Here is an 18,134-nt window from a genome sequence, read left to right as displayed (position 1 = left end):
GAAAGCAAATCTTACTTCTCAAATGGACCAAAGTAACTTAGGCACTGTATAACTACAAGTTAAAAAAGGAAATTTTAAATGTAGCACACTGAACCTTCATAATGCACATTTAAAAACCACTCATGTAAAACCAATTCCATTATAAGCATATTATTTAAACATGGTAACTACTATTTCCAAGGGTAAGTACATGAATGGTAAATTAAATATGGTCAATTTAAATTATTCTGTGTAAAGCAAAGATTTTTATTCTTATTAAGGCAATTTAATAATATTTAAATAGTTAAATACAAATTGACAATGATATTAAAGAATAAAATCTCATTTATTATTATACTACCTTGTAAATTTTCCAAACTCCAAATATTCTCACAATATTGTACAGTAAATTGGATTAAAACTAGCTTCAAATACTTTCCACCACATCTTTTACATTAAACATCCTGCAAAAACCCACAATGTTTATGTAATCAATTTACAGTGATTATAAAAAAATTAGCAAGAAATTAAATAAGTAGGTCAACGTGGTTCTCCCCCTACCTCAAAAAATAAAATACTAGCACCATCCCAAATATAATGATTTAAAACTCTATGTTGGCTTTCTCATTTTGATAACTAAACAGAAATTATTTTCCAAAGCACAACTGTTAATATGCAAACTGGTTTACAGGGTAGTTCTTATAAGCAACATTTTTTCCTTGCATTTTGTTCCAACAAGAAAAATAAGAAGTTTAAAAAAATTAGGAGTACTGTAAATAAAGCCATAGAGTCGATTAGCAGTGAGTCCCAACCGAAGCAAAGGTGGACATTTCACGACGGATGGTACTGAAAGGGGAGAGTTCAAGCTCTGTGGTGTACTCATTGTCATTGTCATCGCTTGTTACCGTTGAAGACTTCTGGATGCATTCATCACAGCAACAACAACAACATTCCATAAAGGCCCGACTGAACGGTTTGCAAAGACAGAAAAGGAGGACTGGGGTCACACAGGACTTAAAGAACAAAAGAAACTGGCTAATGAGGTGGAGGAGATCCATAGTCTGCTGAGAGACTCCTGTGGACATGTAGGCAGTCACAATGTTGCAGATGTTTTCAGGAATGATGCAAAACCCATACAAAATGGTCAAAGCCACCACTGTGCAGTTCATCTGACTTTCCAGCTGAATTTGTCGTTTGTTCCCTCGTGTGCAAGCCTTTTCTGCTCGTCTGATTTTCCTGGCTGTTACCAGAGAACAGGTAATAGTGAAAAGAGTAGGCAAACAAAAGTAGCAGCCAAAATACCACCAGAGTCTTGCACCATCATATGTGAGAGCTAATACATAAATGGTATCAGGTAATTCAGTAGAGATCTTTACCACGCACCGTTCCCCAGGTGGGCTGCCACTAAATGCAGAATCTTCCTTTGTCAACTGGCGTAGAACGACCTCCGGAAGTGCCAATAACAGAGCACCAACCCATATAACAGCCAGTTTGGCAGTTGTTGAAGTACAGTTTTCAATCATCTCATAATACATCTGTACATTAGTGGCAGCACGAAATCGGTCTATACAGAGGGCACATAGTGTGAACGTAGTGACTCCAAGAGAAGCTACCTGTATGGGAGAAAAGTGAACACATTTTTAATATGGATGCTGTCTGAAATATATTTTAAAAATATAGGAGATGACTATAGGCTAGATCCCAAGCTGTTCACATTGTATACAGCTTGTATACAGCACCGTCACAATAAAATTCACTAGTAAAATGTTTGTTTATTTGAATGTGTTCCATTTAAAAATCCTCCTTCTTCATATATCAGGTGAAGTTAATTGCATATAAAATGACTCCTATTTAAAAATACCAGGAGTATTAAAATGCAAGAGCCATAATGTAATTTACTATGCTATGTTTACCTTTAAAGACATTCTGCCTGTGAATTTACAGTGCTGTAGTAAAAGGGCCAGCTTTTCAATGGTATTTAGGTCCCCAAAGATGCAGCCAGATGTTTAGAGGGATTTTCAAAAGCAGGGGAGGGGCCTAACTCCTTTGAAATCAATGAGATTTAGGCACCTAATCTGCTTTGGCGCATCTGACAAATCTTGCTGGGGGTGGGATTCACAAGGCTGACTTAGATGCCCAGCTGCCCTTTCTACCACTAGCATTTACAAAACGCTGGCTCAGCTGCCACCTAACATTGTAGGCACCTGAAGACCGTAGGGGCCAGATCCACAAGAGGATTCATCTATCTGCTATTTTAGGATTGTGCTGCCTGTGGAGCTCTGTCTGAAAGCTTTCTCAGGCCACCTAATAGATACAAAACATACAAAACACCACTGCCAGAGGAGAAGGCTGCAGTGCCCCCTCCTCCAACCTTTGGCTTAGGGCTTGGCTACACTTGGAAATGTGCAGCACTGGGAGTTACAGCTGTGGTCGTACAGCTGTATAGGAACAGCGCTGCAGTGTGGCCACACTGACAGCTACCAGCGCTGCAGTGTGGCCACATTTGCAGCATTTGCAGCGCTGTTGGGAGGGCTGCATTGTGGGCAGCTATTCAAACGTTCAACGTGGCTGCCACCTTACCCCAATCCCTCTCTTATTCACTAAAATTGCAAATTATGCACTCCTAAATAGCCTTCAGGCTACATAAGCAGCTGCTCAACACAGACTCCCCTCTCCGCTCAAACAAACAGCTGTGAACATTCCAAAGCAATTTCCCTTCCTCGGCTCGCTCGCTGGAGCAAAGAGCAGCTGTGTTTGTTTTTTAGAGCTGGTCGTTCAGCCGTTCTTCCGGTTTGTTGTGGACAAGAATTCTGGGATACCTCTTAATACCCTGGAGGCCAATAACAGCGCTGTTGGTGTCCACACCTGATGAGCAGCGCTGCATCACCAGCGCTGGAATCGCTACACCCCAATCAGACCAGGTGTACAGCCAGCGCTGCAGCCAGGGAGTTGCAGCGCTGGCTGGGCTTTGTAAGTGTGTACACAGAGTGAGTTGCAGTGCTGTAACCCCTTCACCAGCGCTGCAACTCTCCAGTGTAGCCAAGCCCTTAGTGATTCGGGCACTCATGCAGGAGACCTCGGTTCACTTCCCCTCTCTGCCTGAGGTAGCACAGGGATTTGAATCTACATCTCAGATCTCTCAGGGGACTGCTCTAATCACTGACCCATGGACTATTTAGGTCAGGGGTAAGGGAGGTGTCTCAGTCTCTCCTGATGAAGCCATTCCACTTTGTATAAATAATTAAACATTAATTGGGCCAGAAGAAAAAAGGGAGAATGATTCTCGGGCCCAGTAATTAGAGTGCACCTCTGGGATGTGGGAGACCTACATCCCTGCTCCAACAACTACTGAATTATTTGAACAGGCAGCACATACTTTGCTAAATCAGGCAAAGCTAGAACTGGAACTTTGGCCTCTCACATCCTGGGTGAGTACTCTAATCACAGGGCTATGAGAGATGAGAGCAGGGATGCACTAGTGGCACCATCTCCTCCTAACTGACCTGATTTAAGCACCTATGAGAAAAGTCATGCCTGTAACTCTCCAGCAAATGGAGGCACCTCCCTCCACCCCAGATGTAGGCATCTAACTCTCTATGAGAGGTGGAGCTTAGGACACACCCCTCTTCTCAGTCTTTCCTACTGAGTTTAGGCAGCTCCCCACTCAGCACGCTAGCATCTGTTAATCCTTTTTATAGACACCAAATGGGGTTATCATTTCCACTTGGTGGCAGGGCAGAGGTGCTGACTTTCCTCTTTCCCCTGGGGTGCTCAACCCCTGCTCCTCCACAGTCCCTGCCCCCACTCCACTCCTTCCCCAAAGGCCCCACCTCTGCTGATTGCAGCTGATTGCAGCTGATTGCAGCGGGTGGGAGGCACTGGGAGAGAGGGGGAGGAGCTGAGCAGTTGGGCTCCCAGTGGGTGCAGAGCATGCACAATTTTTTTCCTGTGAGTGCTCCAGCCCCAGAGCCAGTGCCTATGCAGCAAGGCATGTAAAATTTAGGCACTGCAACACTCAGTCTAAGTTCCCTCACCACCCTGTGAATCCCACCCTAGATGCTTAGCTACATATTTTGACATGTAAATACCTTTGAAAATCTGTCCCAAAGAGATTTAGTATGAAATCCTGACCCTGCTGAAATAAATGGCAAAACTCTCATTGATTTAAGTGGAGCCAGGATCAAACCCTTTATCTTGAATATTACAATTAATATTCAAGATGTGGAGAAATTGGAGAGGGTCCAGAGAAGAGCAACAAGAACGATTAAAGATCTTGAGAACATGACCTATGAAGGAAGGCTGAAAGAATTGGGTTTGTTTAGTTTGGAAATGAGAAGACTGAGAGGGGACATGATACCAGTTTTCAAGTATCTAAAAGGGTGTCATCAGGAGAAGGGAGAAAACTTGTTCACCTTAGCCTCTAAGGATAGAACAAGAAGCAATGGACTTAAACTGCAGCAAGGGAGGTTTAGGTTGGACACTAGGAAAAAGTTCCTAACTGTCACAGTGGTTAAATACTGGAATAAATTGCCTAGGGAGGTTCTAGAATCTCCATCTCTGGAAATATTTAAGAGTAGGTTAGATAAATGTCTATCAGGGATGGTCTAGACAGTATTTGGTCCTGCCATGAGGGCAGAGGACTGGACTCAATGACCGCTCAAGGTCCCTTCCAGTTCTAGAATCTATTAATCAGATCACAGGAAAATTTTGGCTGAATATCATGTCCTAGTAGCAGGGTCTATTGCACTCTAGGATACAGGCCAAGAGTAGGGTTACCAGATAGCAACTGTGAAAAAACAGGACAGGAGGTGGGGCACCTATATAAGAAAAAGTCCCAAAAAATGTGACTGTCCTTGTAAAAATGGGACATCTGGTCACCCTAGCCAAGAGGAGTAGTGGATGCCCCATTTTTCAAGCAATTTAAAACTAGACTAGACAAAGCTTTCAATAATACACTATGAGGAACAATGTTGCATTAACAGAGCAATGGACAGGATGACTCATCACATCTTGTCTAGCTCTAATATCTGTCATTCCACGTGTAAGTAGGGATCTTGTACTGTCACAAAAGATAACTCCCTATCATTTTATATTGTTTATATTTCAGTTCCTAAAGACAAATTTGTGAGAAGACCATATACATTTTTAGCCCAATCCGGCTTCCAATAAATTCAACTTCAATTCAAATTCAAAAGCAAAACTCCTGTTTACTTCAACTGGAGAAAGATTACATCCTTCAATTTTGTTGTGGTGCACTCTAACTCATTTACTCTCATCATTCTATAGATTGCTGCAGTGCCTAAGATGTCCTGGTGCGGAAGAGCAGTGAAGGTATGTTAATAGGAATTGTTAAATGATTTTCCTGTTCATTTAGAAGAATGCTTACTTGTATAATAGATTAGCCATGTCTGTTATTAACTGGTAAAATTTATGGAGATATTGGGCAGCTGACTGTAATTTTTGCTTACTCAAATTCAATGTGCAGTTAGATAATTAAGATTCTATAATGGTGCATTTCTTATTTCCATCATAATTTTGAAATATTCTTGTTTATATACATCCCATTAAAAGTTCTGCAAAGATAGATAGTGCAATTATACGCAATTATATAAATGTATCATTCATGTTGGCCTTGAGCATTTAATGGCCATATCTGATTGCTAAAATTCAATATCACTGCAAAATATTAGACCCTTGGGATTAAAACTGTTAGGCATTGGCTTAGTTGGGCAGCTTCCTGAGAGAGGGAATGAGTAAGATGCAATCTCTTATTAATTAACCTGCAATGGGAGGAATTATTAATGACGACAAAGCAGAGCTGTAAACATTTTAAATCAGTGAAGCTATTAATTTTGAGAATTAAACTATCTGATAAGGCTCAAAGAAACGCTTAGTAACACTGGCAAAAAACAAAAATAACTAAAGAGAAATTAGAGTTACAGGAAAACCTTAAATAAGCATTAAAAACTGGCAATGATTAAATGAGCTAATAAAAAGAATTTTCATACATCAGGGCTGAGATGTCACAGTGGCAAATTTACAATCTCTGATTTTTGTCTTTGAAACTTAAATCTTTTGTGTATTCTTGACATCAACATCTTTAACCACCTTATCTTCCAACACAAATACCAAATGGATCAACACACAGCTCTTAGCCTCTTGCCAAGAGTCTCTACATATGCGGAGAAGGGAATGCTCCTGAGTTTTAAAATGGTGAGGGAACTGCAAAAATCAGTACAGGGAAAGAGATGCTGCCTTTTTTTAAGTAAACCTTTTTTCCTCTTTTTTAATGTCTATTCTAACTGAGTAGCACAAGCACCTCCTTTTAGTGGTTTCAGGGTCCCATTATAGATTATATCAGGTTTTGCCATGGCTAAAACATTGGATGCTGCAGTTAGAACTGGACTAACGAAAGAAGGCATGTCTACCATGAACAAATGTAACCTCCGGGGTTCCTGCCATATTAACTGACTGACAACTTAACTAGGAACAGGAGAAGTCAGCTTTCCAAATGCAACTATTGGTTTACTGATGAAACATGCTAAATAATGCCTGCAGGTGTCTGGCTCATGCAGCGGTTTTCTATCTTGCACATGTTAACGAATGTGACGATTCCATGGAAAAAATGGTAAAAAAACAAAATGCAGTGGAACACTCTAATCTAAATCCCTTCCAGCTCCTCTGGAATAGATACGAATAGAGATTCACTCTAATTGCCTTGCTTCAAGGCACTGACACCATTCTGGGGTCTGACTGTCCCCGCTGCAGGATAGGAGTAATGCCTGCTGAGATCCATGGGTGTTGATCACAGCCTGTGTGAGGGGGGATAATTTGGCCCCAGGGCATTCAATCTACTTTGCTATAAACAGTTTTACTTTAAGTGTGTGCCTCCATATTAACAAACTGCATGTTAATCTTCAAAAACATGTCACATAGTGATATGAATGAGTTAAACTGACAAAACCCGGGGAACATGGATATCTATGAGCTATGAGCCAGTCGCGCTCAACCTATTTACCATTGTGGGCTGCATATGCAGCTCTCTATATATACTACCTGTATGGCTCTGAGGATGTCACATGGGCTGCAACTATGTGCTGACTGGGCCACAACTGGCCCGTGGGCTGAAAACCACTGCTATGAGCGAAGTTCTATCTTTAACCCATGGCGGTATGCCTAGATAATTGCTGAACTCAGGTAACTCACTGTAAACAGAACTCCAGTCAAGAAGTACAACAGGGTGAGTACGGACAGAGGTACAGATCCTCAAATGGTATAAATCTGTGTTGCTCCATTGGCTTTGATTTACTCCAGCAAAGAATCTGGCCCAGTGTTTCAGTCTTTACTACAAAAACCTGATTACATCGACAGGTTTCAGAGTGGTAGCTGTGTTAGTCTGTATCAGCGAAAAGAACAGGAGTACTTGTGGCACCTTAGAGACTGTAAAAGCAGCAAAGAGTCCTGTGGCACCTTATAGACTAACAGACATATTGGAGCATGAGCTTTCATGGGTGAATACCCACTTCGTTGGATGCATGCTGCTTTTACAGATCCAGACTAACACAGCTACCCCTCTGATTGGAGACTGTGTTATACAAGTTTAAAACTGGAGCACCACAGTGGTGAATCAGGCCCACTATGCCTTTGATTTTATACAATTAATTTACACTTTTAAGTTAGCCAGACTTTCCTCACTTAATTTTCTGATTTAGTTCCATGTGGATCTCTTACATCACAGAACTTTTCCCTCAATCCTTAGATGTCCATGAAGACACCAGCAGGCAAGGCTCGTGTTTCTCTTATTAGATCAGAACTGAAAGTTCCACATTTCCAATTACATGAAAACAAATCTGATCTGCTAAGAGGAAAATAAACCCCCAACTGTCTGGTTCAGTAAAACCTTAATTAGGGAAGAGGAGAAAATGATAGATTTCCCCTCCTTCTCACCAACAAAACACACGCAGAAAATACTTTGCCATTAAAAATCTCATTGATTTTCATGTTGTTTGTTTAAAAATATTTACAAGATATTGCACACACACAAGACGTACATTAAAACAGGATTTTATTGGGCACCAGGGCTGTCCTTCAGAGTTGGCATAGCCCCTGGATCACTAACTTCCTAGCCATTAGTCAATCTTTGAGTCATTAAACATTAACATTAAATTCATGAAAACATTCACTGGAGGAGTAAGCCAGCTTATTGCATCAGTTCTCTTCCCTCTGCCCTTCTGTGCTAGTCTACCAGTTCCCATTCATTCACTTTAGAAGTTAACTGAATGTTCTAAAGCTTTTATCAGGTGGTCCTAGTTCTATTTCTGGCCACTTTCCCACAGCGTTCAGTCCTCATCTGCAGAACTTTAGATGTGGATCCTCCAGTTGATCAAGGGAGAGATGCAAATTAAATGAGTGGGGAAAGGCAACAGAAATAAGACTGGCAGAGAGGATTAAGGAAGAATTGTTGAACAAAACAAAAATGTAAATTAGGTCATGATATCCTGACCTGGGGGACATGACCTTTCTTTATGGCTAGGGCCCCACCAAACTCATAGAATCATAGAATAGAATATCAGGGTTGGAAGGAACCTCGGGAGATAATCTAGTTCAACCCCTTGCTCAAAGCAGGACCAATCCCCAACTAAATCATCCCAGCCAGGGCTTTGTCAAGCTTGACCTTAAAAATCTTTAAGGAAGGAGACTCCACCACTTCCCTAGGTAACCCATTCCAGTGCTTCACCACCCTCCTAGTGAAAAAGTTTTTCCTGATATCCAATCCAAACCTCCCCCACTGCAACTTGAGACCGTTACTCCTTGTTCAGTCATCTGGTACCACTGAGAACAGTCTAGATCCATCCTCTTTGGAACCCTCTTTCAAGTAGTTGAAAGCAGCTATCAAATCCCCCCTTGTTCTTCTTTTCCGCAGACTAAACAATCCCAGTTCCCTCCGCCTCTCCTCATAGGTCGTGTGTTCCAGCCCACTAATAATTTTTGTTGCCCCCTGCTGGACTCTTTCCAATTTTTCCACATCCTTGTAGTGTGGGACGCAAAATGGGAGGCCTCACCAATGCCAAATAGAGGGGAACGATCACGTCCCTCGATCTGCTGGCAATGCTCCTACTTGGCAACAAAATGCCTTCTTGGCAACAAGAGTACACTGTTGACTCATATCCAGCCTCTCATCCACTGTAACCCCTAGGTCCTTTTCTGCAGAACTGGTGCCTAACATTCAGTCACTAGTCTGTAGCAGTGCATGGGATTCTTCCATCCTAAGTGCAGGACTCTGCACTTGTCTTCATTGAACCACATCAGATTTCTTTTGGCCCAATCCTCTAATTTGTCTAAGTCCCTCTGTATCCTATCCCTACCCTCCAGCATATCTACCACTCCTCCCAGTTTAGTGTCATCTGCAAACTTGCTGATGGTGCAATCCATGCAATCCTGCAGATCATCAATGAACACATTGAACAGAACCGGCCCCTGGACCTACCCTTGGGGCATCAGCTTGATACCGGCTGCCAATTAGACACGGAGCCATTGATCACTACCCGTTGAGCCTGATGAGAACGCTGGCTTTCTATCCACCTTCTAGTCCACTCATCCAGCTCATACTCCTTTAAATTTCATGGCCGTGAAAAATGCATCACAGACCGTGAAATCTGATCTCTACTGTGAAATCTGGTCTTTTGTGTACTTTTACCCTATACAATAAAAATTTCAAAGGGGAAACGAGCATTTCTCAAACTGGGGGTCCAGACCCAAAAGAGAGTTTTGGAGGGGTTGCACGGTTATTGTAGGGAGGTTGTAGTATTGCCACCCTGACTTCTGTACTTTCTTCAGAGCTGGGTGGCCAGAGAGTGGTGGCTGCGGGCCTAGGGTCCAGCTCTGAAGGCAACAGCACAGAAGTAAGAGTGGCAATACCATACCATGCCATCCTTACTTCTGCACTGCTGCTGGTGGTGCTGCTGCCTTCAGAGCTGGGCTCCTGGCCAGCAACTGCTGCTCTCTGGCTGCCCAACTCTGAAAGCAGTGCCACCGCCAGCAGCAGCACAGAAGTAATTGTGGCAATACCACGACCCCCCTACAATAACTTTGTAACCCCCCCACTACTCCTTTTTGTGTAAGGACCCCTACAGTTACAACACTGTGAAATTTCAGATTTAAATTTCTGAAATCATGACATTTATTATTTTTAAAAGCCTATGACCATGAAATTGACGAATATGCACCATGAATTTGGTAGGGCCCTATTTATGGCTACACAGGAAGGGGATCTGGAAACATTTTCTGTTGTGACATGGGGTCACTATACAGAAAATACTGAGAGCCACTAGATGAACTGATTCTGAACTCAGAATGAGACCTCGTTAACCCCTGCCTGCACACTCCTGTTATATCCATAAAGAAACTGTAAAAAAAGTTTTTTTCTGAGACTTGACAGTCTATTCTCTTATTTTGACTGCTCTATATGCACACCAACTCTTCGTTCTTAGGGTATTTTTAATGCAACATCCTGTGGTGGCACCTAAATCCTTGTCATTTTTGCCTTAATTAAACAAATACAATCAGCTCAGTATCTGCAATATGTTCTATGTCTATTATACTCTAACTACTGTAAAGTATTAAGTTATCTTTTTATTATTTAATGTTTGTGTTGAATGAAGGGGGGAACAAATTATAGCTGTTACAATGAAACAACAAAAATACAGAAATAAAATATAAATCCTTGTTCCTCCTATGATAAAATGATACTTAACATTTGTTCATTGCTCTATGTTTTTAGATGTGCTACATACAGTGATGCTACTTTGCCTATTACTCTGGTCCAAAATGAAATAGTCCCACGCCTAGAGTTGACTAGAAACACAAGACTCATCTTCTATTAGTAATCACCATTTGTATACTGGAGAAAGAGGCATATCAAGTTCAGGATCAGAAAAGCCCTGTGGGAATCATGAACGTTGGTATCATGGAAATGTTCTGCAGATGTATATAATGTGGCTGCTCCTCTGTAGTAGCAAAGAGCACTTATCATGGTGCTACCTGGCACACTGCTCCGTATTTGTTACCCTTTCATATGTCCTGGTGGTGCAGGTATTCTGTGCTGATTTCAGGTGGCTGTTTTTGAATTCTACTGGAGGGGATAGTTAACCCTAGTGTCATGACCCTGGAACTAGACATTACTGCACCAACTCTTCATCAAGAACAGTAAGGAACATGATGCTTTTTCAGACTAAATGGTTTTTATTGTCTCTTTAAAAAAAACAACACCATACAATCATTATTTTTTAAATTTCTAATAGATTCAATTTTTAGTTCCCTTTCTTCTTTGAAATCTACCAATAAACGTAAGTAAACAACACTTAGACTTTTAATAAGGGAAACAGCAGTTTTCTTAAGTGAGGCTCAAACTCTTCACCATTCTAGGTGAGGTGTTCATGACCTGATTCTTAGCACTAGCACCATGACACTATTGTTAAACCTACCCATTCATACTTAACAGGAACACCCTGTCACACAAACACTCAGCATCTGTGAGAGAGGACAGCCCAGTGCCAAGACAATATTCAGTGGTGCCTGTGATAAAGCTGCCTTTTTCTTTCTACAATTGTGTGACAAATATTGCTGACCCAATTTTAAACCTAGTCTGACACAAATTCATTTCCATGCTGAAATACTGCATACAAATTAATGCCAAAAGCAAATTTTATGGACACTTTATAAACCCCCTGAAGACAGAGATGTGTAGAGGAAAGAAACACTGACAGAACACCAAATACAACAGTGCTAGTGGCTGATGTCATCATGCAGCTATAAAATGAAAATGTATCAATTTATTAAAAACTTCTTTTAAAATTATTATTTGTTAAATGCAGAAGATGCTATGCCCTGTACCAGTCCTTGCCCTGGAAAGCTCAAAATCTTTAATGTATTTGTTTTTTTTAATGCCAAATGTATCAAACAAAGCTGTATGAACAGCCTTGGAACAGGCACAGAATGGCCAACTTTCCCATAAATGTGCCTCAAATTTGCAATAACGGGACCAATTCTGGGGTAGAGAGAAAGTAGTCAGTTTTCCAGGCCAAATCAATCTTTACACTTGCCACTAAAAATGATAATTGTGTGGTGGCTTTCGTGAGCTAGAAGTTGCCTGCCAGAAACTGGACTGATGCCACTAACACACTGTGTATAGATCAATGAACAAGGCATCAGAAGACACTGACTTTTATTCACTACCAGCCTGAGCTTGATTCAAATCAGCACCTGAAGGGTGATATGTTCTTCACCCCTTTCCCATTCCCTGAGCAATTAAATCGCTCAAAAGGTACCCTATTTCACTAAAGAATGTTATCTCTATTTTCAACCTATCTTAATCAAACCAGTCACATTTCTATTCTAACCTCTAAATGCAGGTGGACACATACAACTAGAGAGAGGTTCCAATTAAAGTCTGGAAGTTGGGGGCAGTTTCTAATCATGGTCACCTTAAACAAGTAACTGTGGCCTTACACAAGTTACTTAACTTGTCTGCTTCCAGTTTCCAAACTATAAAAATCCCACTTCACAGCAGGCTTCTGGGTTCCATTTAGTTAATGTTTGTGAAATGCTCTGAAGAAGAAAAGTGCAAGTATCATTAATATTGCCGGTCACCATACTTCTTTCTATTAAAGCCTAATTAAGTTATGAAAATGAAAAACCAATCATGGAGAGCATAATGATGCTCCATTGCACAAAGGGGAATGGATACACCATCTTTTAGCATTCCTGAATTTTCGTCTAATTCTTCTTTCATAGTGGTGAGATTCACCTACACAAGATGAGGCTGAGGGTCTCAATGCCCAAAGGGGGAGGATCTGCCAAGGCCAGCTGCCTTTACAGTGCTGCTTAAACCCTCATACCTTCTGGCTCTGACCTGAGTGCTGCTCCTAAAATCCCTTTTAGAGAGTACTATCAAGAAAAGTGGATGGGAAAATAATGCATATTATTCAAGCCAAAAATTTCATGTACATAAAAAGTGGAAGATTTTCAGAGGTGCTGAACACAAGGTTAAAAAGCAGCACACAGAGTTGATGGCATTCCTAGCTTCTGCACCCTCCCAAGCTCCGATCCTTAGGGGCTCTGTCCCCTCTCATTAAACATGTGTAAGGGGCATTGGAGCCTTTATTAATCCGTTAAGTTTATTTCTCCAGAAGGTGTTCAATATTCTTTTAATTATTTTCACTTATGTAGTTGAAAAGACAGCTACAGATGACCCAAATGTGGCAGATTTACGGGGCAGAAATGCATGCTTATGCTTTGCTGCACCAGATCTTTAATAAATGTGGAAAGTGCACTTTAAATTAGATGCTATTAAGAGGGCCAACCTTTCAGAAATAATGCTGGAAGCTCAGACAGAAAAAAAATATCTTTAAATAAATCTGTTTTCACAGAAGTGTAAACAATTTTATAAATGCTGGTATGTGCTTGTTAAAAATTTTCTGCACAATTAACATCCATTAAGCAGCACTATTAGATAGCAATTAGGCATAAATTGCTAAACTAAGACTATTCAATATAGTTCATTGCGTTAGTTAAGACTTTTAAATACAGTACAAAGCAAGCTTGAGTCACCTTACAGTTACATAACCTGCTCTGGCTAATCAGACATTCTTTACTGAGCAACTTGGTCTATGCCCCTTTGAAACTACAGGTGGGTTCAAAAGCACATATGTGACATGGGACCATACATCCTAAGTCACTGAATTAATTGTTTAAATGTGTATAAAACTAGTTGTTGCTTATGGATTTCTGGAAGATTATATCTCTCTCTTACCTACTTAAATCAGTAACATTTACATCAGAACAGACAGTTTCTTGTAACTTTCTCTAGTTTATAAAGTATTCAGATCTTTTGCAAGTCCAAACTTTTGATAATATAAGCAATTATATTTTCAAGAATGATGTGGCTATACTGTGCAATTGTCAGATAATACAGGACATAAAAGCCATTTTAAATCACTGACATGTAACAGGAATCAGCATTACAATGATAACAAAAAATATTTCCCATTCTGTATGAAAATGCAGCATAGGAAAATTAGGATGTGTGAAATAATACTATAGGAAAGTCTTGATATATTTTAAATATAATAGATATTAATTTCATTGAAATGGATACTGCTTATTCATTTAGTATATTAATTACTGGCAAATGGGACTTTTAAAACCACAAAATTCAATTTTCTGACCATCATTATATTCACTACTAACCATCCTTTCTCAACAAAATAAATTTGGTTATTAATAACCAAATTTGTTTAATGTTTCTACTTCATAAATTAGTATTTTTAATATTTTATTTTAAGTTAATGTACTATGGAAACTGTTGACCACTGGACTCCACTGACTTAAATTAGATGCATCAAAATGTAGCACACCACCCAGGAACACCAATAATACACTGTGCCTAATATAAAGAAGTGATGACAGCTATTTTAATGGCTACGTCTGATTCTAATCCCTAACATATATCACCATTTACTTATATTTTATTCAATGCACCTAAGTGATGTGGAAATTGACAGTATAATTAGTAATGAAAAAATAGTTTCTTGTGTGCCTAATAAACCATTTAAGGACCAGTTGATCAACAGCTGTTTTTGCTCACCTACCCCACCCTTTAGGTAAAGAAATAATGTTATATATATAGTGTCAAAGGCACACAGTACAGCTTGCCAGAATTGTGAGCTACACACTACCAACAAGCTTCAGTTTTCTGCTTCCAGTAAATAAATAAAGTGGAGAACCTGAACAGTAGCAGGAGTCTAGCCAGATGGCTGAAAGCTTGGTTGGCAGAGTGTCTGAACAGTTGCCAAGAGGTTAGGAATTAAATGGAACTTGAGTCATTTTTTAAGAAAAACCAAATAATAATTGGGGGATTTGGAAATAGAAGGATAAGTTAACAATGCACATATCACATTCCTGGTTCTTTGACTATAAAGGCACCTCCCTCACTGCATGATCAGCTTTACAAAAAGAAAGACTTAAATAATTTTTAAAGATACTTTCTCTTTAGGGCCCCAGGAGGCAAAAGAAGTGTAATAGAATCAGCTTGAGTAAGAGCATTAACTTTTATCAGATTGTATGGCTATGTGAGAAATATCCAAGTATTAGCAGCTCTGAAAAGCTGCCAATATATTCCTCAGTTTCTTGTGTAACTGTGGGTGGGGCAAATAAATTAATTTTCCATTCTTTAAAAAAAGTTTAGGGAATGGGAGAAAATTCTTCATTGCAAGCACTTTTGGCAGTAAAAAAAGTTTAGGGAATGGGAGAAAATTCTTCATTTCAAGCACTTTTGGCAGTAAAATAAGCTGATTCTGGCTGTAATTAATGTGCACAATCTCCACACTTAATATAATTTTTAAAAATTGTGGATGGAAAAATGACTGGAAAAGAAAATTGTCTTTTGGATGTGACATACAGAAGACCAAGTGATCATACTGTTCCAAACAGGGCACATTGCCTCTACACACCGGGTGGACAATGACTCTATTCAGTAGCTGTCAACATACTCTGCTAGTTAATACATAGCAAATCTGAGTTATGGAAAAAAACATGGACGTACAAACTATATATTTCTTCTCACTTTGCTACCAGAGGCCTCCTCTTTCTGCAGAAATGGTTGCTGTGGATGGGATAATAATCCCTATGTCTAAAGTTTACCAAAGGGTGTAAGTTTGTAAGGTACTTTGGGAGGAAAGGTGCTGTATAAATGTAAGCTATTGTTATTAGTATGAACAACTGTAATTACCTCAATGTATGGAATGATTTTGCAAGAGAAGTCTGCCAGCAGCCACTTTTTGGTTAGCTCCTGAAAGATCACCAGGGGCAGGCAGAAGAAGATGATGAGGAAGTCCCAGAAAGCCAGGTTGGCCAGCAGGGAGTTGGAGATGCTCCTCATGTAGTAGTTGTGGCACACGATGCACATCACTGCCATGTTGCCCATGATCCCGATGCCGAAGATCACCACGGACAGGCACATGACCGCATAGGCGCCGTACGACTCCTCGGTCAGAGGGTAGAAAGGGTTCTTGAGCCGGGCCCGGCGGCTTGTCCCATTGCTGCGGGCTCCTGCACCCCTCTCTAGCCCATCAGGGGAGGAGCCATTCAAAGGCAGCAGCTGGGGGGCATCCTCTCCCTTGCCATCACCCTTGGCTGCAGGGCTGCCCAAGGAGCTGCTGAAAGGCTTTGCCAGGTTGCTATTCTTAAGGCCCTTGGTTTTCCCTCCCTCTCCTTCCTTGCCCCTGCCCTGCAGCTCGCTGGCTCCTCTCCTGCTCCTGGCAAGCTTCTTGGGGCTGTGCCTTGCATGGCTGCCACCTTCCTCCCCGCGCACTGCAAGCCACTGGAGAGCAGAGTATCCTCCCATCCCCATAGCTACCGATCGGTCCGTATTCACCTCCCCCTCGCCAGGGTCCTGCCAAGGAGTATCAGGCCGCCCCCTAGGCTCCACGGCAGGAAATCCACTGCTCCTGTTCCTCACGCCCAAGCGAAGGGCAGCTTCAGCAGCAACGTCCCTAGCACCGTGCAGCGGGGCAGCCTCTTCCGCCGCTGCGTGTGGTGCTGTTGCTTTGGATCTGCGAGCAAGCGCTTTCTGCCAGGATCCTCTGGCCCCGTTTCCTAAACTGATTCCGCTGCCAGTCCAGCGGCTCTCCTCTTGCTGGAGCAGCCCAGGGGCTGCCTGGCGCCGGGTCGCAGGCTGAGCACCTTCCCTCTCGCCATCTGCTGGTACCAAGGGTGCCTGCGGGCCAGGCACTTGGGCGAAGGGGGTCAAAGCTCCGAGCAGCTGCAGGATCAAGACGAATGCGAAGGGCGCGCGGTGGAGCTGCATGGCGGTGAGGTGGTGGCACTCGGTGGCTCCCCCTTTATAAACAGCTGCTGCCCAAGCTGCTGGCGTTGGGAGTTGGACCCATGTCACTGCTACTGACAAACATCCGCACACCGGCTCCAGTTGCACGGGGAAAGCGGGGGTGGGGAGAAGGAGGATGGATATTAATCAAGGACACTGTTGATCCCGTTGCAAGTTTCAAGTTCGAGTCATTGCCGCAGAAAATGTACCGGAGAGAGAGAGACCAGAAAACAAACGAAGGAAATATAAACTGCACGCCGAGGAGCGATCTTGTCCCCCCCAGCCTGGCGGGACAACCTTGAGAAGTTGCATCAACGTCTCCGAATTAACGTAGCAAGTGCAAACGCTAGAGGAACCCCCCATCCAGCGCTCCGCCCTTTCTGTGGTAACAGTTGCACCGGGTCTTGAGCTGCCTATTCACGTTCTCTCGATGTTGGCTTCATCCTGGAGGCTTGTCTTTATTGCACGGAAAGATCTGTGCGAAAATTCAAGCTCCCTCCCCCGTGCCACATCATTGCAAACACTAATTCCTCTTCACCAGCGCCTGGGAGTAAACAGGTTGCTGCATGCAGCCCAGGGTGCTTAAGAGATTTGCAAAACTCTTGCTGGGATTAGCGATCGCATCTGATAACACCGCAAAGGGAAATTAGATCATGAAATTAGCACCGGCCAAGCGGCTCCTGTTGCAAGTTCAGAGGGGAGCAGCAGCAGCGCCGGGAGTCCCCCGCTAGTAACGTGTTGATCCGCTGCTTCTCCTTAGCCACCACGACGGGCGTGAAGGGGCGAGAGCTGCCGGGCCGGTGGGAAGAAGCGAGCCGGCGCGGCGCTGCATGGCCAGAGGGGGAAAGCTGCCTGCAAGCGCTGGCTCGGCTACCGTTGCCTAGATCTGGGTGACTCCTCTCCTCCCTCCCTCCCTCGGGGCGAGCTCGCGCCTCACGGAACCCTCCTGCCGCCTGCGCGCCCCTTTGTAGCGGCTTCCACTTGGGGGGAGGGACGGGGGCCCGCAGTGCGCAAGCGCCTCTCCAGGGGCCAGGCACAGCGGCTCTTCGCGCGACCTACTGCCCCAGATGGGAGTCGCGGCAGGAGCCGCAGGCTGGAAGAGTGGGTGCGCTGCTCGCTTCCGCTCCGTGTGCATAGGAGCTGGGTCCTGACCCCCTCTTCCCCGGGCCAGACGCTGCTCCCATCCTACCCAACCTAGGTAGACCTGCCTGGCTCACAGGGTTAGATCTGTGCAGGAGCTGCCTGGACATTGTAGGCGCAGCAGCAGCCCCGG

General features: G+C 42.7%; 1 protein-coding gene across 1 annotated transcript; it reads right to left on the bottom strand.

The window, feature by feature from the left end:
- Positions 1 to 306: 306 nt before the first annotated feature.
- GPR37 (G protein-coupled receptor 37) lies at positions 307 to 17,829 on the bottom strand. Its single transcript, XM_032800953.2, has 2 exons — positions 15,767 to 17,829; positions 307 to 1,592 (listed from the first exon to the last, which is right to left on the bottom strand). Exons 1-2 carry the CDS (start codon positions 16,841 to 16,843, stop codon positions 774 to 776), a joined length of 1,896 nt encoding a protein of 631 aa, XP_032656844.1. The 5' UTR covers positions 16,844 to 17,829; the 3' UTR covers positions 307 to 773.
- Positions 17,830 to 18,134: the final 305 nt, after the last annotated feature.

This window comes from Chelonoidis abingdonii, chromosome 1 (assembly GCF_003597395.2).
Source record: "Chelonoidis abingdonii isolate Lonesome George chromosome 1, CheloAbing_2.0, whole genome shotgun sequence".
Taxonomy (NCBI): Eukaryota; Metazoa; Chordata; order Testudines; family Testudinidae; genus Chelonoidis; species Chelonoidis abingdonii.
Note: the sequence above shows the minus strand (reverse complement) of the source record. Positions and strands in the feature narration are given on the sequence as shown.

Coding starts and splice junctions, on each gene's coding strand:
- GPR37 (XM_032800953.2), bottom strand. CDS start 16,843: ATGCAGCTCCACCGCGCGCCCTTCGCATTCGTCTTGATCCTGCAGCTG. Junction 1,593..15,766: donor AAATCATTCCATACATTGAG/GTAATTACAGTT, acceptor TCTCCCATACAG/GTAGCTTCTCTTGGAGTCAC.